This window comes from Salvelinus fontinalis, chromosome 14 (assembly GCF_029448725.1).
Source record: "Salvelinus fontinalis isolate EN_2023a chromosome 14, ASM2944872v1, whole genome shotgun sequence".
Classification (NCBI taxonomy): domain Eukaryota; kingdom Metazoa; phylum Chordata; class Actinopteri; order Salmoniformes; family Salmonidae; genus Salvelinus; species Salvelinus fontinalis.
Window position 1 is genome coordinate 16549000 of NC_074678.1, and position 21060 is coordinate 16570059.

The following is a 21060-nucleotide window of genomic DNA, read 5'->3' on the forward strand; positions in this document are numbered from 1 at the left end:
GCTGGCCACGGCAGAACACTGGCATTCCTGTCTTGCAGGAAATCACGCGCAGAACGAGCAGTATAGCTGGTGTCATTGTCATGCTGGAGGGTCATGTCAGGATGAGCCTGCAGGAAGGGTACCACATGAGGGAGGAGGATGTCTCCCTGTAACGCACAGCGTTGAGATTGCCTTCAATGACAACAAGCTCAGTAGGATGATGCTATGACGGACACTCCACCTCCAAATCGATCTCGCTCCAGTGTACAGGCCTCGGTGTAACGCTCATTCCTTTTGACGATAAACGCAAATCTGACCATCACCCCTGGTGAGACAAAACCACGACTCGTCAGTGAAGAGCACATTTTGCCAGTACTGTCTGGTCCAGCGTCAATGGGTTTGTGCCCATAGGGGGCGTTGTTGCCAGTGATTTCTGGTCTCTTTTTATTATTTATTTAACTAGGCAAGTCAGTTAAGAACAAATTCTTATTTACAATGACAGCCTAGGAACAGTGGGTTAACTGCCTTGTTCAGGGGCAGAACAACAGCTTTTTACCTTGTCAGTTCAGGGATTTGAGCTTGCAACCTTTTGGTTACTAGTCCAACGCTCTAACCACTAGGATACCTGCCACCCCTCACTCAGCCTATTGCGGACAGTCTGAGCACTGATGGATGGATTGTCAGCAGCATACCACCCTGCATACCACTGCTGGCTTGCTTCTGAAGCTAAACAGGGTTGGTCCTGGTCAGTCCCTGGATGGGAGACCAGATGCTGCTGGAAGTGGTGTTGGAGGGCCAGTAGGAGGCACTCTTTCCTCTGGTCTAAAAAATATCCCAATGCCCCAGGGCAGTGATTGGGGACACTGCCCTGTGTAGGGTGCCGTCTTTCGGATGGGACGTTAAACGGGTGTCCTGACTCTCTGAGGTCATTAAAGATCCCATGGCACTTATCGTAAGAGTAGGGGTGTTAACCCCGGTGTCCTGGCTAAATTCCCAATCTGGCCCTCAAACCATCATGGTCACCTAATAATCCCCAGTTTACAATTGGCTCATTCATCCCCCTCCTCTCCCCTGTAACTATTCCCCAGGTCGTTGCTGCAAATGAGAACGTGTTCTCAGTCAACTTACCTGGTAAAATAACGGTAAATAGAAAAAATAAAAAATAAAAAAATTGTGCCTTCCTTTGTGTAACTCAGGCAGTTGTTGTTGCCATCCTGTACCTGTTCCGCAAGTGTGATGTTCGGATGTACCGATCCAGTGCAGGTGTTATTACACGTGGTCTGCCACTCCGAGGACGATCAGCTGTTCGTCCTGTCTCCCTGTAGCACTGTCTTAGGCGTCTCACAGTACGGACATTGCAATTTATTGCCCTGGCCACATCTGCAGTCCTCATGCCTCTTTGCAGTATGCCTAAGGCACGTTTACGCAGATTTTTTATTTTTTATTTTACCTTTATTTAACTAGGCAAGTCAGTTAAGAACAAATTCTTATTTTCAATGACGGCCTAGGAACAGTGGGTTAACTGCCTGTTCAGGGGCAGAACGACAGATTTGTACCTTGTCAGCTCGGGGATTTGAGCAGGGACCCTGGGCATCTTTCTTTTGGTGTTTTTCAGAGTCGGTAGAAAGGCCTCTTTAGTGTCCTAAGTTTTCATAACTGTGACCTTAATTGCCTACCGTCTGTAAGCTGTTAGTGTCTTAACGACCGTTCCACATGTGCATTTCATTAATTGTTTATGGTTCATTGAAAAGCATGGGAAACAGTGTTTAAACCCTTTACAATGAAGATCTGTGAAGTTATTTGGATTTTTACGAATTATCTTTGAAAGACAGGGTCCTGAAAAAGGGGTACGTTTCTTTTTTTTGCTGAGTTTAGTTAGTGACAGTGTTTTATGTGTGTGTGAGTTATGTCTGCCTCACTGCCTGTAGTTACCGTGGCCCGTATTCAGAGTAGGATATAGGATCAGATTTCCCTTTTAGATCATACTGAATAAGTTTATATGGATAGAGAAGACCTGATCCTAGATCAGCACTTCTACTCTGAAACTATTTGTGAATACGAGCTTGAGTGTTCTGTCCAAAGTTCTGTGTTCTGTTCTGACTGTGTGTGTGTGTTGCCCAGTGTGTCAACTGTCATGATGTGCCCTGGGGGGAGGATCATAGCCCCCCCCCCCCCCCCCTCTCTCTCCCAATTCAATTCATGGGGCTTTATTTGCATGGGAAACATATGTTAACAATGCCAAAGCAAGTGAAGTAGATCATATACAAAAGGGAAATAAATAATTAAAATGAACAGTAATCATTACACTCACAGAAGTTCCAAAAGAATAAAGACATTACAAATGTCATTATGTATATATACAGTGTTGTAACGATGTACAAAAGGGGAAATAAATAAACATATGGCTTGTATTTATTACAATGGTGTTTGTTCTTCTCTGGTTGCCCTTTTCTTTTGGCAACAGGTCACAAATCTTGCTGCTGTGATTGCACACTGTGGTATTTCACCCAGTAGATATGGGAGTTTATCAAAATCGGGTTTGTTTTCGAATTCTTTGTAGATCTGTGTAATCTGAGGGAAATATGTGTCTCTAATATGGTCATTCATTTGGCAGGAGGTTAGGAAGTGCAGCTCAGTTTCCACCTCATTTTGTGGGCAGTGTGCACATAGCCTGTCTTCTCTTGAGAGCCAGGTCTGCCTATGGTGGCCTTTCTCAATAGCAAGGCAATGCTCACTGTGTCTGTACATAGTCAAAGCTTTCCTTAAATTTGGCTCAGTTACAGTGGTCAGGTATTCTGCCACTGTGTACTCTCTGTTTAGGGCCAAATAGCATTATAGTTTGCCTAGTTTTTTTGTTGTTAATTACTTGACACGTTGGAAAGAATGATCTTTTTGTTTTCTCATGATTTGGTTGGGTCTAATTGTGTTGCTGTCCTGGGGCTCTGTGGGGTCTGTTTGTGAACAGAGCCCCTGGACCAGCTTGCTTAGGGGACTCTTCTCCAGGTTCATCTCTCTGTAGGTGATGGCTTTGTTATGGAAGGTTTGGGAATTGCTTCCTTTTTAGGTGGTTGTAGAATTTAACTCTTTTTTGGATTTTGAACATTAGCGGGTATCAGCCTAATCCTGCTCTGCATGCATTATTTGGTGTTTTACATTGTACACGGGGGATATTTTTGCAGAATTCTGCATGCAGAGTCTCAATTTGGTGTTTGTCCCATTTTGTGAATTCTTGATTGGTGAGCGGACCCCAGACCTCACAACCATGAAGGGCAATGGGTTCTATATCTGATTCAATTATTTTTAGCCAGATCCTAATTCGTTTGTCGAATTTTATGTTCCTTTTGATGGTATAGAATTCCCTTCTTGCCTTGTCTCTCAGATCGTTAACAGCTTTGTGGAAGTTACCTGTGGCGCTGATGTTCTAGGCCAAGGTATGTATCGTTTTTTGTGTGCTCTAGGGCAACGGTGTCTAGATGGAATTTGTATTTGTGGTCCTGGCGACTGGACCTTTTTTGGAACACCATTATTTTGGTCTTACTGAGATTTACTGTCAGGGCCCAGGTCTGACAGAATCTGTGCAGAAGATCTAGGTGCTGCTGTAGCCCCTCCTTGGTTGGTGACAGAAGCACCAGATCATCAGCAAACAGTAGACATTTGACTTGAGATTCTTGTAAGGTAAGGCTGCAGGTTGTTCAAGTGCCCTTGCCAATTCTTTGATATATATGTTGAAGAGGGTGGGGCTTAAGCTGCATCCCTGTCTCACCCCACGGCCCTGGGGGAAGAATCCTGTGTGGGTTTTTTTGTGCCTATTTTAACCGCACACTTGTCTGTGTGCATGGATTTTATAATGTTGTATGTTTTTTCCCCCAACACCACACCACACCTTTCCATCAATTTGTATAGTAGCCCCTAATGCCAAATTGAGTCGAAGGCTTTTTTGAAATCAACAAAGCATGAGAAGATTTTGTCTTTGTTTTGGTTTGTTTGTTTGTCAATTAGGGTGTGCAGGGTGAATGTGTGTCTGTCGTACGATAATTTGGTAAAAAGCCAAGTTGACATTTGTTCAGTACATGTATGATTCTGCTGTTAATGATAATGCAGAGGATTTTCTCAAGGTTGCATATCCCACGGTAGATATTGGGGTCAAATTTGTCTCTACTTTTGTGGATTGGGGTGATCAGTCCTTGGTTCAAAATATTGGGGAAGATGCCATAGCTAAGGATGATGTTAAAGTGTTTTAGTATAGCCAATTTGAATTTGATGTCTGTATATTTTATAATTTCATTAAGGATACCATCAACAACACAGGTCTTTTTGGGTTGGAAGGTTTTTTTTTTTTGTCCTGTAGGTCATTCACGGTAATTGGAGAATTCAGTGGGTTCTGGTAGTCTTTATTAGTTGATTCTAAGATTTGTATTTGATTATGTATATATTTTTTGCTGTTTGTGCTTTGTTATAGAGGCAAAAAGATTAGGGAAGTGTTTTACCCATACATCTCCATTTTGGATAGATAATTCTTCATGTTGTTTTTTGTTTAGTGTTTTCCAATTTGACCAGAAGTGGTTAGAGTCTATGGATTCTTCAATTAATTTGAGCTGATTTCTGACGTGCTGTTCCTTCTTTTTCCGTGGTGTATATCTGTATTGTTTTAGCGATTCACCATAGTGAAGGCGTAGATTCAGGATTTCTGGGTCTCTATGTTTTTGGTTGGACAGGTTTCTCAATTTCTTTCTTAGATTTCGTCAAACCATTTGTCATTGTTGTTCATTTTCTTCGGTTTTCTAATTGAGATTTTTAGATTTGATAGGGAAGCTGAGATGTCAAATATACTGTTAAAAATTTATACTGCAAAGTTTACACCTTCACTATTACAGTAGACCATTTTGTCCAGGAAGTTGTCTAAAAGAGATTTTAATTTGTTGCTTAATTGATTTTTGATAGGTTTCCAAAGTACATTCCTTCCATCTATAGCATTTCTTAATATTACTCAGTTCCTTTGGCTTTGATGCCTCATGATTGAGTATTGCTCTGTTCAAGTAGACTGTGACCATTTTGCTGTGGTCTGATAGGGGTGTCAGTGGGCTGACTGTGAATGCTCTGAGAGACTCTGGGTTGAGGTCAATGATAAAGTCGTCTACAGTACTACTGCCAAGAGATGAGCTATAGGTGCACCTACCATAGGAGTCCCCTCGAAGCCTACCATTGACTATGTACATACCCAGTGTGCGACAGAGCTGCAGGAGTTGTGACCTGTTTTTGTTGGTTATATTGTCATAGTTGTGCCAAGGAGGATATGGGGGAGGGAATGCTGTCACCTCCAGGCAGGTGTTTGTCCCCCTGTGTGCTGAGGGTGTCAGGTTCTTGTCCGGTTCTGGCATTTAGGTCGCCATAGACTAGTAGATGTCCCTGGGCCTGGAAATGATTGATTTCCCCCACCAGGATGGAGAAGCTGTGTTCATTAAAGTATGGGGATTCTAGTGGGGGGATAAAGGTAGCATAAATGTTCCTGTTTTGATTAATTTAATGGACTGAGTTAGGGGGTATGCTAATTTGGTATAGAGTAGACCTGAGTCCCTTCCCTGTTTTACACCTGGTAGTTTGGTGGATGGGACTACTAGCTCTTTTTAACCTAGAGGAAAACCAGTGGGTCCGTCTCCTCTACCATTTTTCTGTAGGATGACAATGTCTGTATTTCCGATTTCTTTAATGAAGTCCAGGTTCCTGCTCTTTTGGCCAAAGGCAGATGACCTCAGGCCTTGGATATTCCAGGATGAGATAGTGAAGGCTTTGTGTTACATAAAGTGTCAGGCCAGTAAGTGTGAGCAGAGCCGGCTGAGCATCTGGTACATGCCATTGGCTTGGGTTAGTGTAAGAATGGGGGTTGGACCTGTTTGCTTGCTCACGGTCTGAGCGTATGTGTGCCATCCATGTTGAGGCCCTCTTTGCGGGGGTGGGGTGCATGGGGTGGGCATAGGTCTGATCTGAGGGGGCCTAAATGGGGTGTGGGTATGGTTGACTTGGGGGGGTGGTGTTGATTGGTGGGGGTGTGGATGTGGTTGGTGGTGTTGTGTTCTGGATGTAGCTCCTCTCGGCGTTGGTCCTCTGTGTAGGTACGGGGGTGGGGTTCCACAGGTCTGGGAGAGTGTCTCGCTGGTCTGGGCGGGGTGTCAATTGATCTGTTGCTCCTGTGTGAAGTATTGGGGCTGTGTTTGAGAGCGATGTCCTTTTGGGTCCGGGCGAAGGTGGGCACTGCTGCCTTGTATTGGTGGAACTGGTCATAAAGGCTGTTCAAGTCCAGGGAGGAGTGGTGGGCCAGGTAAACATTTGGTTTTGAGGCACAGTCACGGGAAATACTTGTGTTTACCCGCTGTATGGTAGCAGGGTGGAAGTCTTTTCATGGTATCAGGGTGGATATAACCACTTGTGCATTGGGGAAAGTAAAATAAGCTTTTTCAATCACTCCCTTGGGTGCTGTGCCCACCCTTTCCTGCTGTGCTCTCAGGTCGTTTGTGCCCGTGTGTATTATTAAGTCCCTAGGTGAACCTAGTTGGTCCTCAGACAGAAGGTCTATGGTGCGCTGGGTGTTTGGACACACTGTGTTTGGGAAAAAGTTTTTTTTATCTTGTGTATATATTTCCCGTTTGAGTCCATAGGGAGTACAATCTGTGTCGTGTGTATGTCCTCAGTGCGTGTGGGGGGGTTGTCAGGAGGACTATCAGGGTGGCTGACAGGGGGCTTGCTCAGAGGGGGTGAGATCCCCTGGGCTTGGGGTTCTTTATTTGTCTGTCCCGCTGTGATCATGGTCTGGGGTGGACTGTTCTGCTGTGGTGTCAAGACTTTTTTTGGGAGCTGAGGTGGGCTGTTCTGCTGGCTTCTCTGCGGGGGTGGCCACTTCTCTAGTTGGTTGTTCTGTCACACGCCATCCCAATTACCCTCTCCTCCAGCAGTCTGATCCTTTCCTCTAGTGGTCTGTTCTTCTCCTGCTCCTGCTTTTTCTCCTGTTGAAGTTGTCTCACCACAGTTCAGAGTGTAGAGATGTCTCTCTCCACCTCCAGCTCTCCGGGTCTGGTTAAGGGGGTGTTGTTGTGCTGGACTGTTGTCTGGGTCTGTGCTGACTGGAGTGTAATCACCTGCTATTCCAGCTCCACCTGCCTTACCTCCACTTAGGTGAATTTATCCTTCATTTCAATGAGGGAGTAGTACTCTGTGCTGGGAGGTTGACTTTCCGCTTGGGGTTGCTCGTCTGTGGGGTTATATAATGATGAGGTCTGACCCGCTCGGGGTGGGGGTATCTTTCTCAAGGTAGAGCTTCTCCTGCTGAGCTAATTATTTGATTAGGTGAAAGTCCAGCTGAAACTGTTTGGGGTTACCCTTTACCTATACTGTTCCAGACTTATAGAGATTATTATTAGCTGACTCAGAGTCCTCATTGTCTAGTATCCTGAGTTTCCACCCCTCGGTAACACCCCCCCCCCCCCTCTTAACTTCACTAGGGTAGGTGGCAGCATTCGGAATTTTGGATGAAAAGCGTGCCCAAATTAAACTGCCTGCTACTCAGGCCCAGAACCTAGGATATGCATATAATTAGTAGATCTGGATGGAAACACTCTAAAGTTTCCAAAACTGTTAAAATGATGTCTGTGAGTATAAAATAACTGATATGGCAGGCGAAAACCTGAGGAAATCCATCCAGGAAGTACTCTTATTTTGAAAGGCTGTTTTTCCATTGAAAGCCTATCCACCATACAAAGACTTCATAATCTCTATGGCTTCCTCTACATGTGGCCAGTCTTTAGGCATTGTTTCAGGCTTTTACTCTGAAAAATGAGGGAGATACAGCACTTTCAATGAGTGGACAGTGGACATTTCCAGACATGAGTCCAGCGCGTGATCGGGAGCGCGCATTTCTTGTTTCTCCTTTTCTATTGACGAAGCGGTTGAAATAGCGGTTTTGTCCGGTTGAAATATTGACTGTTTATGACAAAAACAACCTAAGGATTGATATTAAACATCGTTTGACATGTTTCTACGAACTTTTATTGTACTATTTTTGACTTTTCGTCTGGATGTTGAGAGCGCGGGTTGTTGTGCCTTTGGATTACTGAACTAAACGCACCAACAAAACGGAGGTTTTTGGACATAGAGGGACATTATCGAACAAAACAAACATTTATTGTCTATCATGGAGACCTGGGAGTGCCACCAGATGAAGATAATCAAAGGTAAGCGATTCATTTTAACGCTATTTCTGACTTTTGTGACACCTCTCCTTGGTTGGAAAATGGCTGTATGGTTTTTTGTGACTAGGCGCTGACCTAACATAATCACATGGTATGCTTTCGCCGTAAAGCCTTTTTGAAATCGGACACTGTGGTTGGATTTACAAGAAGTTTATCTTTAAAATGGTTTATAATACTTGTATGTTTGAGTAATTTTAATTTGGGGATTTCTGTTGTTTTGAATTTGGCGCCCTGCAATTTCACTTGTTGTTGTCGAGGTGGGACGCTACCGTGCCACTGGTGCCTGTAACAGTCCTGACCTGTTTTATGTTGTTTTTATGTGTTTATGGTCAGGGCATGTGTTTTGGGTGGGCAGTCTATGTTATCTGTTTCTATGTTGGTTTTGTTTGCCTGGTATGGCTCTTGATTAGAGGCAGGTGGTTTGCGTTTGCCTCTAATTAAGAGTCATATTTAGGTAGGGCGTTCTCACTGTTTGTTGGTGGGTGATTGTCTCCTGTGATGTCTTCGTTGTGTTCGATGTTATTCACTATCGGGACTGTTTGGCTGTTCGTACGTTTCGATGTAACGTTCCTGTTCGTGAGTTTACGTTTGTGATGTGAGTTTATGTTCAGGTTTCGTTCTACGTCGTTTTGTTATTTTGTAGTTTTGAAAGTGTTTTGTTTTGTTTCGTTACCATCGTATTTATAATAAAGATGGCTTATTTCCCTGAACCCGCATTTTGGTCAGAAGATCCTTCTCTCCTCACCTCATCTGAGGATGAGGAAAGCGACAGCTATAACAGTGCCAGAGAGGTTAACTGAGGGGTAGTGTGTTAATATAGCACTGTGCCATGCCAGGGGATGGTCTGTGTGGAAGATGAGGTTGCTGATGTTCCCATTTTTTTTAATAGTCAGCAAAAAGTGTCTCTTGTTTTTCCATAAGGAGCTTCATTTTGTGCTCTTTTCATGTGTCTTATCATTCTTTACATACACAGGGTACTGTATTTTAACTACCTCTGAACAGCGGGAGGCAGCATCTAAGGCCTCTCCATTTGGTTGGAGTAGACTGTGTGACTCTCCTGCCATTGTTGGGCGAAAGGGCTTTAGCACTGACATGTCAAGTGAGAGGTGTCAATTTAAGTTGTATCAAGCTTGGCAGCCTTAATTCTTGCATTCAGTACTTATAAAGTAAAGTAATATATTTTTCTTCTTGGCTTTTAGAAATAAAATAAAGCTTCAGACTAAATATTACTCACTCAGTTCCAGGTTGGATGGTGTTTTCAGCATTCTGTCGTTATCCAGAGCATTTGCTGTATAGCTTTGGAATAATAATCTTTGGTAGTTGTACGCCTTCCAGGTGATTCCGTAATTCCGTCCAAAATCAGGTTGTAGGTTTTGATTTGGAGTTAAGGTTATGTTGTAGAGGGTAGCATACAGTATATGTCCCTGACACAAAACATTTACTTTTTTCCAACTCTAAATCCATCTTTTTTAAGAACATGCTGAAAAATGCAGAAGCTCATGTGTTCATGACTGCTCCTCTCAATTTCAATTTAAGGGCTTTATTGGCATGGGAAACATGTGTTAACATTGCCAAAGCAAGAGAAGTAGATAATAAACAAAAGTGAAATCAACAATAAAAATGAACAGTAAACATTACACTCACAGAAGTGCCAAAAGAATACAGACATTACAAATGTCATATTATGTATATATACAGTGTTGTAACGATGTCCTCTCTCTCTTCTCTTCTTTCTCTCAAGTTTTATGACTTTACGACAGGTCATACATACCTGGTAGAAACTGCCATGCAGTATTTAGAGAGTCTAAGAGAATAAAGAACCTCTTGGCCAAATGAAGCAATATTTCTACTTTTGAGAATGTGGGAATGCTCCGTGGACACTTAGGGGACAGTTATGACAAGTGTGTTTCATTTGGTGATCCCATGAAGGACAGGAAACACACACAACTCCCAGCTATCAGGTTTGCATCTAAATATTGTGAAACGTATGTGATTAAACATTAAACTATTTGTGAAAGATGTAATGTGATGTTAACCTTATAAATGAGAGTGGGTTTTTCATATAAACTTACACGTACGTGAGCATAGACATTACGTCGGTGTCATGGACCGCCCTTTTCTCTGAAGTGTATAAAACCCACTCGTGACGCAATTCACACCAGACCACGCAAACCACAGTGTAAGCTGAGGTTGCAAATGGTTGAACTACATTACTACCTAAAGAAATTGACATGAGACTGGAAAACATGCAGCTGATGCGACATGTTGAAATCGTTGGCACTACAACTCTACCAAAGGACAAGACCATATCACGTGGAGCATTGGCTACACGGCTGGAAATGGTTAAACTCTGAGACCATTGATCACTACAGAATAAGAGCAAATGCTAGACGTATAATTACTAGTCTGCAGCTAGAAATTAAGTCTAGAACGAGAATACCGACAACCGCCGAAACATCTATTCTAAAAACATTTCTGAATGATACTCTGAAGTATCCATTCTAACAACATACAACTTTGATCTCTGGTGGACAAACCAGAGGCTTTCTGTCGACTCTCTCCAGCAGATGGACCGGCTACCATAGAGAGACAACAAGACATACATTCGTAAATATGTAAATTGCAATTTCCTTTCAAATTAAAGGTCGTTCATGTAATGTATTATCAATTTCTATGAGTGTAGTTATCAGCTATCGGTTTTGTCCGCCAGTATGTAATACCCCATGTATTAACTAATTGTGTGTATTTTCATGTATTTCTGTGACTTGATTAGTTATTTAGTAAATAAATAATTAAACCAATTTGTATATCACTGATTCATAATTTATGCTAGGGTTCGTGCAGATAACCAAGAATTTTATGACGTTTGGAATGAGACTAACGGAAGGTAAAGATTAATAAGCATTAATAGAAGACTGTACTTGATAAGATATGAAAATATCTGAAGAGTCGATTCGGGAAATAGAGACTATTAAAAAAATTCCGTGGTGCTCCGACTTCCTAGTTAATTAAAGTTTACATGATTAGTTAAATCGCGTAATAATAATTACACCTAGAAAATTGATTTGATAAAATGTCTTCACTTTTAATGATAGTTCAATCGACATAACAGTGTGTGTTCTCTCTGTGTGTGTCTATGTTCTCTGTTGTCCAGTACCAGTGACAGGGTGTCACATACAGGGTCAGTGGCTGACCTCCAGTGACCCCCACTTCGCCATGCGGAGCGACGGCACCATAGTCACGGTGGACGTCACCACGGTTACAGCGGAGGGCAGGTCCTTCTGGGTGAGGGGGAGGGACGGGGGAGGACGGCGCTGGAGGATGGAGGTCCATCTGTCCCCAGACCTTGAACAGGTGAGGAATGCCTGGGAGGGAGAGAGAGAGAGAGATACTTCTGAATGACTTTACTGAATCATGCAATGAATCATACATGCAACATGCAGTATTGAATCACAAACAGAAGACACACCCAGTACTCCCCACCAACCCTTCCACTCAAACTGCACTCTACAACAGAAATGCAATAACAGAGTTACAGTAGATATGTGAGTCTTCCGGTAAGGTTTAGAAAGTAGACTGCTTGTATCTTTACTTATCACTGTGACACTGTCCTTGTAGGAGCATATTCAAGTACCCATGAGGGTGCCCTTCAATGTGCCTGCGCATAAAGGGGTTCCGAGGGGTCCGTCTGAGGTCCTGAGGCGCTCTAAAAGGAGATGGAGTCCTCTCCCTTTCAGCATCATAGAGCAGGACATCCCTCCTTTCCCCAAAGATGTAGAACTGGTGAGGACATGCATTCATCGTTATCACCGTCCTCACATCCTCTCTTCTGTTTCCTTATGTATCCCATCAGTCTTACTCTCCTATCCCTCTTCTGTAATCCCCCCCCCCCCCCTCATCTCAATCACCTTCCTCCAATCTCAAACTCCCCCCTTTTGTTATCATCATTCACCTCTCTCCTTGGCTCTTGTTTTATGTGTCAGTGTGTTAGAACTGTACTGGTGTTATTTTAGGCTATTTCTGTAAGTCTGTCTCTCTCTCCCTCTCTGTAGGTGGGGTCAGATTCATCAGTGAATTTCACAGTGTACTATGTAATCAGTGGTTCAGGGGTGACTATGCCCCCGGAGAAGCTTTTCTCTGTGGATCGGGACACAGGCATGGTGCGTGTGCACTACCCTGTTGACCGGGAACAGTACCCCAAGTTTGTGGTAAGTGTGACAGACCTTCAGTACAGGCCATAAAGTTGGTCTAAATGAACGCACAACGATTATAGGCAAGATAATAGCGGTGGAGTCATCTTGTCTGTCTGCTGTCTGTAGCTCAGACCAGATGTGTTCAGTATGTGTGTTCTTAATGAGTGGTGTGTAGTTCACAGCCCAGGTGTTTGACAGGCGGTCAGGGAAGGAGACAGATCGACCTCTGGACATCACTGTTCTGGTGGAAGATATCAATGACAACGCACCGACCTTCTCTGGACCACTCACCTTCTCTGTTTTAGAGCAGTGCAAACCTGGTGAGTGAGTGTGTGTGCGTCTGATAGTTTAAATACAATATTGATCTTTCTTTCTCTCTCCCCCTCCCTCCCTCTCTCCAGGTACTGAGGTAGGAGAAGTGAAATCCACTGATAAGGATGAAGCAGACACCCCCCACACTAAGATCAGATACACCCTTCTGACTGGTGGTCAGTTCTTCACCATCGGGTCTCACAGTGGGCTGATCACAGCCAAGACCAGCACTCTTGACAGAGAGGTACCATAGGCAGCGCTTCCTTCCTTATTCAACACCCACCTGTTTCCCTCTAAATAGACCAGCATCACTGTAAGATGGAGTTAGCCTATTATATTGTTGGGCTATGTTAATATTGTGTGATTGTTAGTGTCTGACATTCTAGCTAACTGAATGGTGTACTGAATTTGAGGTATAAACCAGAGCAGACTTGCGTACTCTTGAATGATGATACTTCTCTGAGGTTTTCTGTGGTGGAAATGTTGTGGCTCAATTGATAGAGCATTGAGCTTGCAATGCCAGGGTTGTGAGAGACCAGTACGAAAAAATGTATGCACTCTCGATAAGAGCGTCTGCTAAATGACTAAAATGTATATGCAGTAGAAATGCCTCTCTGTGTGTTTGGGTCTTTCCAGACGCAGGTTGTCAATGCTGTTACCGTGGAGATCCGGGACATGGACGGAGCTAAGAACGGCCTGTTTAACACTGCTACGGCCACCATTACGCTACTGGACATCAACGACAACCCTCCCACCTTTAGGGAGACCACCGTACGTCACTCATCCCACTTGTGTTTAAGATGACAACTATGGTTGCATCCCAAATGGCACCCTATTCCCTATATAGTGCATTACTTTTGACCGGAGTCCGTCGGGATATAGGGAATAGGGTGCCATTTGGAATGCTGTCAATAAATCACTCATCTTTGACGCAAACTCAACGATATTGCACACAAATAATAGCCATAGAGTGAATATGTGGAAAACATTACATTTTGATATCCCAACCCCTCGCCACAATGCATTAGCCTACAGCATTTGAAAATGTTAAATAGATTTTCACTTTTCTCAAACATGCTGAGATATTTAGGTAACATCAGAGCTGTAGAGAGTGATTGCCTGGACAGGTTACCAGTTCTTTAACCTGAGGTCCTATTCTAACCTCTCAACCCTTCTGCCATGAGACAGAACTGTTCTGTGTTCCAAATAGCACCCTATTCCCTGCATAGTGCCCTATGGGCCCTGGTCAAAAGTCATGCACTATAAAGGAAATTATTTACATTAAATTGGCTGTTGGAAAATAACACTGCTGGCTAATCTCTGCGTGACAGGCCATTTTAGAGTGTATTAGTTAACACATTATTTTGATTGGAAGCAGACCTGCAAAATGTGTTTTAATGTAAAGAGAATAACACATAGTAAGGTTGTAAGATTCTGGAAATGTTTCCTAAATTACCAGATTTTCTAGAAATCCTGGATGAAAGATTTCCGAAATCGAAAGGGAGTAAGCAAAAAATCTGGGATTTTGGGGAAAGTTAACAGGTTGTGCAGTCCTTCACAGAAGTGGTATTGTCTGATATTGTGGTATAAAAAGACCATAACCTTGGTATCCTCAATTAAAACGATCAGAGGTGTTAGTGATTTAGTAATGTTTGTGTGCTTCTGGGGTCATTAAATGGATGATCTGGAAGGCTGTGTCCACAAGACCTTTAATTTGGACTTTTTGCAGACCTCTTTTTAACACCTCTTTTTGCCCTCTTTTACCCTTTTGACCTTTCGTACCTGTCCATTCAGTCAATATGTGTCTAAACAAAACAGGTATGTGGTGTTAATAATGCAGTCAACAAATCACCTCAGGGTGTTTTCGGTAGGTGCTAAGTGGTCATTATTGACACGCTACTTAAATAGTCAAATATACTCAGGCGACGCTATTTATTTAATGAATTTATTTGCACTTAAAAGGAAACATTATACATAAAAAATTAGGTGAAATATAACCAGGCAAGGGCAAAAACAACAACGACAACAAAAAACGAGGGCTCCACTTATTTTACAAAATGATTTAGTTTGTTTCTGCCTGACAGTACAAGGCCACTGTAAAGGAGAACCAAGCAGACGTGCTGGTCCTGAGGATTCCTGTGGATGACAAGGATGAGGAGAAGACTCCAAACTGGAACGCCAGGTTTGTCATCACCCAGGGCAACGAGAATGGGAATTTCCGGATCGACACGGACCCTGAAACCAACGAGGGCCTGCTCTATGTCATCAAGGTGACAGAGATATCAACAACCACAGACGAAAGCACTGACACAAACAAAGATAGTCACGTACTTGAAATATGTTCCAAATACTTTTATGGGTATACTACTATGATTTCATAACTTTACTATTCCATTAGTCAGCACATGTCCATCTCGTTTGGGTGTGTCAACACTTGCTTTTTACTTGACTGACACAAATAAAAAGACTGCTACAGAGAGAGACTGACATACTGACAAAGACAGAGCGACACTGACTAAAAGATGAATGATGAAATTAATCTGCTCACACTGTTATAATTCAGAGGCAGCTCTCTGGAGAGTTGAGCGTGGAATTTGTCTTGGCAGACTTGTCTCTCTGTGTGTGTCACATAGAGTGTCACACAGAGACACTCACAAGCTGTTTTTCTTAGTAAAGTGACAGCGCAGTCAAAAACATGATTTCCCTGTTATTTATATATATTTCCACAATATGAGGTTGGATGGCTGGACTTTTGGCCTGTCTGGCGGTATAAGTTAATAGCTCCCTGGAGAGCTGAGTGTGGATTAGTCTTGTCAGACTTGTGTGTGTGGGGGTATGTGTGTCTAAGTTGTAGCAGTGATAAGAAGTGAGCGTGGATGTTATTATTAGCAGGTCACAGTGCGTCTCTGCTCTCTGGTAGGTGGGTGTTAAATGTGTCCGAGGATGGATACTTCAGCTTGACCCGAGTCGTAACAGGAACATTTTGCACAGGTTATGTCCCAAATGGAACCCTATTCCCAAATGGAACACTATTCCCTATATAGTGCTAATTTTGACCAGGGGCCATAGGGCTCATTGGGATCTGGTCAAAGTTGTGCACTTGGTAGGGAATAGGGAGCCATTGGGGATGCAGCCACAGAGCTCAGGCTAATGCTGACAGAATGACAGCCAGGCTAGTCTGAGTTAGTCATGAGCTTAACCTGTTTTTTTCCCCTCTTCTCTCCTCTCCCACCGCTCCAGCCTCTTGATTATGAGAAGGGGAAGACAGTGAAGCTGATGATCTCTGCCCAGAACGAGGCTCCCCTGGTGGGCATGGCAGGGACCTGGCTGTCCATCCCTGTGGATGTCAGTGTGGGTGATGAGGACGAGGGGCCAGAGTTTACCCCTGCTAACATGGTGATCAGGGTTAAAGAGAACACTCCCAACGGGACCCTCCTCTCCACCTACACCGCACTGGACCCAGAGACCAAGAGTAGCAAGGGGATCAAGTACGACCCACTGTCCCCAGTGCACGCTAACGACCCACTGTCCCCAGTGCACGCAAACGACCCACTGTCCCTAGTGCACACTAACGACCCACTGTCCCTACACATCCAGAAACAGTAAAGGAAGAATAAAGACCAATGACTACCCTAAAGCTGGTTATATTAGAGTAGATTGGGAGTAAATTATATTTTCCTTTAGATTAAGTTAGATGTTATGAGATGTTTTCTAGTGTCTTTCATACATTCTTCTATTCATGTTTCTACATGCATATCGTGTTGCACTTGTCACCTATAGTTTGGAATGCATCAATAGCTCTATGCTATCTGTTAAACCTGTTCTCTCTCTCTCTCTCTCTGTCTCTCTCTGTGTGTGTGTAAGATGGTGCTGACAGACATGGCAGGTCTGCTTCTAGCTCCTAAGTAACTTTGCACTACTTCATTTTTTTGCGCAACATGTGCTAAAAATGTGTATGTGACCAATACAAATGTTGATTTGTGTGTTGTAGGTACTACACAAAATTTGACCCTGGCTCATGGATAGCTGTGGGAGAGACCACGGGAGAGCTGAGGGTAGCTAACACCATCGACCTGGAGTCTCCTCTAGTTACCAACGGAGCCTACACCATCACTATCAAAGCTGTGGACGAGAGTGAGTGTGGTTTTCACCCAAACTGTTATTACACATGGGCAACCGCACTGGAGAGTGTATGAAGGATATTTCATACATGTATTAGTATGAAATGACACATCTGCCTTTTGGGGTTTAATAACATTTCCCTGTGAGGTTTACAGCTTTACTCATAGTGTAGGTGAACATGCAGTGATACAGTAAAACATGACTTTATTGGTGTTCATAAAGGACCACGTCCTTACAGTATAACAGACTTGCTATGCTATTGTGAGGCGTTGGTGAGAACACCTGGAGTAGCTGAACTGGGGTGTGGCTGATCAGTGTTGTTGGGTTGTCAATCAGGGTGCGGTAGGCGGAAACTCTCCTTTGTGCTCAGTGTACTTTATCTATTTGCACATTGTTACAAAACTGTATATAGCTGTAATATAACATTTGAAATGTCTCTGTTTGGAACTTTTGTGAGTAATGTTTACTCTTAATTTTTTATTGTTTAGTTCACTTTGGGTTATTCTCTGTTTCACTTGCTTTGGCAATGTAAACATGTGGACACCCCTTAAAATGTGTCAATTCGGCTATTTCAGCCGTTTTAACCCGTTGCTGACAGGTGTATAAAATCGAACACACAGCCATGCAATCTCAATAGACAAACATTGGCAGAGAATGGCTTTACTAAAGAGCTCAGTGACTTTCAAAGTGGCACCGTCATAGGATGCCACCTTTCCAACAAGTCAGTTCTTCAAATTTCTGCCCGGTCAACTGTAAGTGCTGTTATTGTGACGTGGAAACGTTTAGGAGGAGCAACGGCTCAGCCGCGAAGTAGTAGGCCACACAAGCTCACAGATCGGGACCGCCTAGTGCTGAAGCGCGTAAAAATCGCATGTCCTCGGTTACAACACTAACTACCGACTTCCAAACTGCCTCTGGAAGCAATGTCGGCACAATAACTGTTTCTTGGGAGCTTCATGAAATGGGTTTCCATGGCTGAGCACCCGCACACAAGCCTAAGATCACGATGCACAATGCCAAGCGTCGGCTGGAGTGTTGTTTAAGCTCGCCGCCATTGGAAACTAGAGCAGTGGAAACGTGTTCTCTTCACTATCTGGCAGTCCGACGGACAGATGCCAGGAGAACGCTACCTGCCCCAATGCATAGTATCAACTGTAACGTTTGGTGGAGGAGGAATAATGGTCTGGGGCTGTTTTACATGGTTTGGGCTAGGCCCCTTAGTTCCAGTGAAGGGAAATCATAACTCTACAGCATACAATGACATTCTAGACGATTCTGTGCTTCCAGCTTTGTGGCAACAATTTGGGGAAGGCCCTTTCCTGTTTCAGCATGACAATGCCCCCATGCACAAAGTGAGGTCCATAGAGAAATGGTTTGTTGAGATCGGTGTGGAAGAACTTGACTGGCCTGCACAGAGCCCTGACCTCAACCCCATCGAACACCTTTGGAATTAATTGGATGGCTGACTTCGAGCCAGGGCTATGTGCCCGACATCAATAATGCCCATCTGGCTGAATGGAAGCAAGTCTCCACAGAAATATTTCAACCTCTAGTGGACAGCCTTCCCAGAAGAGTGGAGGCTGTTATAGCAGCAAATGGGGGACCAACTCCATATTAATGCCCATGATTTTGGAATGAGATCTTCGACGAGTAGGTGTCCACATACTTTTGGTCATGTAGTGTATGTTTCCCATGCCAATAAAGCCCATTGAATTGAAAGGGTTAAACTAATCTGTATCATCTGAATGTCTACCATTCCTGAGAGTGATATGTGTGAAAGGGTCACGCAACACCATAGTGTAAATTAGATCAAAGCCGTTGGTTGCTATCTGTCTCTATCTAGTCTTGCTTTAAGTACTGAGTCACATAGAATGTAGCAGGAGGACATTCATGCAAGACGCTTGAACTGTTTAATCTTCATTAGGGCTGAACTGTTCTAAACCCCCAAAGGAAATCTACACAACAGAACACTCACAAGCTGTTTTTCTAATTACGGGAGCAGTGCAGTCAAAAACGGGATTTAACTGTTTTTTGAATATATATTTCACAAAATGAGGTTGGAATAATACTGTGAAATTTAGAAAATTATGATAATACACTGCTCAAAAAAATAAAGGGACCACTTAAACAACACAATGTAACTCCAAGTCAATCACACTTCTGTGAAATCAAACTGTCCACTTAGGAAGCAACACTGATTGACAATAAATGTCACATGCTGTTGTGCAAATGGAATAGACAAAAGGTGGAAATTATAGGCAATTAGCAAGACACCCCCAATAAAGGAGTGATTCTGCAGGTGGTGACCACAGACCACTTCTCAGTTCCTATGCTTCCTGGCTGATGTTTTGGTCACTTTTGAATGCTGGCGGTGCTCTCACTCTAGTGGTAGCATGAGACGGAGTCTACAACCCACACAAGTGGCTCAGGTAGTGCAGCTCATCCAGGATGGCACATCAATGCGAGCTGTGGCAAGAAGGTTTGCTGTGTCTGTCAGCGTAGTGTCCAGAGCATGGAGGTGCTACCAGGAGACAGGCCAGTACATCAGGAGACGTGGAGGAGGCCATAGGACATGCACATTTGTGACCTGCTGGAGGTAATTTTGCAGGGCTCTGGTAGTGCTCCTCCTTACACAAAGGCGGAGGTAGCGGCCCTGCTGCTGGTTTGTTGCCCTCCTACGGCCTCCTCCACGTCTCCTGATGTACTGGCCTGTCTCCTGGTAGCGCCTCCATGCTCTGGACACTACGCTGACAGACACAGCAAACCTTCTTGCCACAGCTCGCATTGATGTGCCATCCTGGATGAGCTGCACTACCTGAGCCACTTGTGTGGGTTGTAGACTCCATCTCATGCTACCACTAGAGTGAGAGCACCGCCAGCATTCAAAAGTGACCAAAACATCAGCCAGGAAGCATAGGAACTGAGAAGTGGTCTGTGGTCACCACCTGCAGAATCACTCCTTTATTGGGGGTGTCTTGCTAATTGCCTATAATTTCCACCTTTTGTCTATTCCATTTGCACAACAGCATGTGACATTTTATTGTCAATCAGTGTTGCTTCCAAAGTGGACAGTTTGATTTCACAGAAGTGTGATTGACTTGGAGTTACATTGTGTTGTTTAAGTGTTCCCTTTATTTTTTTGAGCAGTGTACCTTTTTTATTATAAGAGCTGTTTGAAAAGAGAGCCTGCAATTCCAACTCTTTTTTCCATGGGTGGAGTTTTGGCATGTCTGGCGACATCACCTGGCAGTGTAAGTTAATAGACCAATAACAAAGAGTTTCAAACCTCTCCACCCATAACTGCTAGTTTTCAGGTTACATATCCCTCCCATTAGGCCCCTCACTCAGGCCACTCCCAGGCAGTCCTAGCAAAATTCTTGCTTGAGAAATAGATGCTGTTTTTGTTTGACCATTTTAATTTAAATCAATCACAGTAAGGTACTTACTTAATTGCTACCCATAAATGATTTCATATTTAGATAAAAACGGCTACATTTGACCTTAACATAACAGTGCATGTGTGTGTACAGCACTTCAACTGTTATTACATATTCCACTCAAAGTATTGTACTTTCAATTTACAAAAAAAAAATGACGTTTTTGTCTTTTGAGCTTCTAGTCATGAAATCTATGCAGCCTACTCAATCACTTTTTATAGCTACTGTTTACAGGCCTCCTGGGCCATATACAGCGTTCCTCTCTGAGTTCCCTGAATTCCTATCGGACCTTGTAGTCATAGCAGATCATATTCTAATTTTTGGTGATTTTTAATATTCATATGGAGAAGTCCACAGACCCACTCCAAAAGGCTTTCGGAGCCATCATCGACTCAGTGGGTTTTGTCCAACATGTCTCTGGACCTACTCACTGCCACAGTCATACTTTGGACCTAGTTTTGTCCCATGGAATAAATGTTGTAGATCTTAATGTTTTTCCTCATAATCCTGGACTATCGGACCACCATTTTATTACGTTTGCAATCGCAACAAATAATCTGCTCAGACCCCAACCAAGGAGCATCAAAAGTCGTGCTATAAATTCTCAGACAACACAAAAATTCCTTGATGCCCTTCCAGACTCCTTCTGCCTACCCAAGGACGTCAGAGGACAAAAATCAGTTAACCACCTAACTGAGGAACTCAATTTAACCTTGCGCAATACCCTAGATGCAGTTGCACCCCTAAAAACGAAAAACATTTGTCATAAGAAACTAG

General features: G+C 43.4%; 1 protein-coding gene across 1 annotated transcript in view; it reads left to right on the forward strand.

Moving 5' to 3' along the window:
• Positions 1–21060, forward strand: part of LOC129869558 (desmocollin 2-like protein) — a 36802-nt gene that overhangs the window by 4020 nt on the left and 11722 nt on the right. Inside the window, exons 3-11 of the mRNA XM_055944063.1 lie at positions 11374–11573; positions 11838–12002; positions 12272–12427; positions 12588–12732; positions 12814–12968; positions 13361–13495; positions 14809–14994; positions 15965–16212; positions 16716–16858. Of these exons, the coding sequence (XP_055800038.1) occupies positions 11374–11573; positions 11838–12002; positions 12272–12427; positions 12588–12732; positions 12814–12968; positions 13361–13495; positions 14809–14994; positions 15965–16212; positions 16716–16858 (1533 nt within the window). The remainder of the gene's footprint in view (positions 1–11373; positions 11574–11837; positions 12003–12271; positions 12428–12587; positions 12733–12813; positions 12969–13360; positions 13496–14808; positions 14995–15964; positions 16213–16715; positions 16859–21060) is intronic.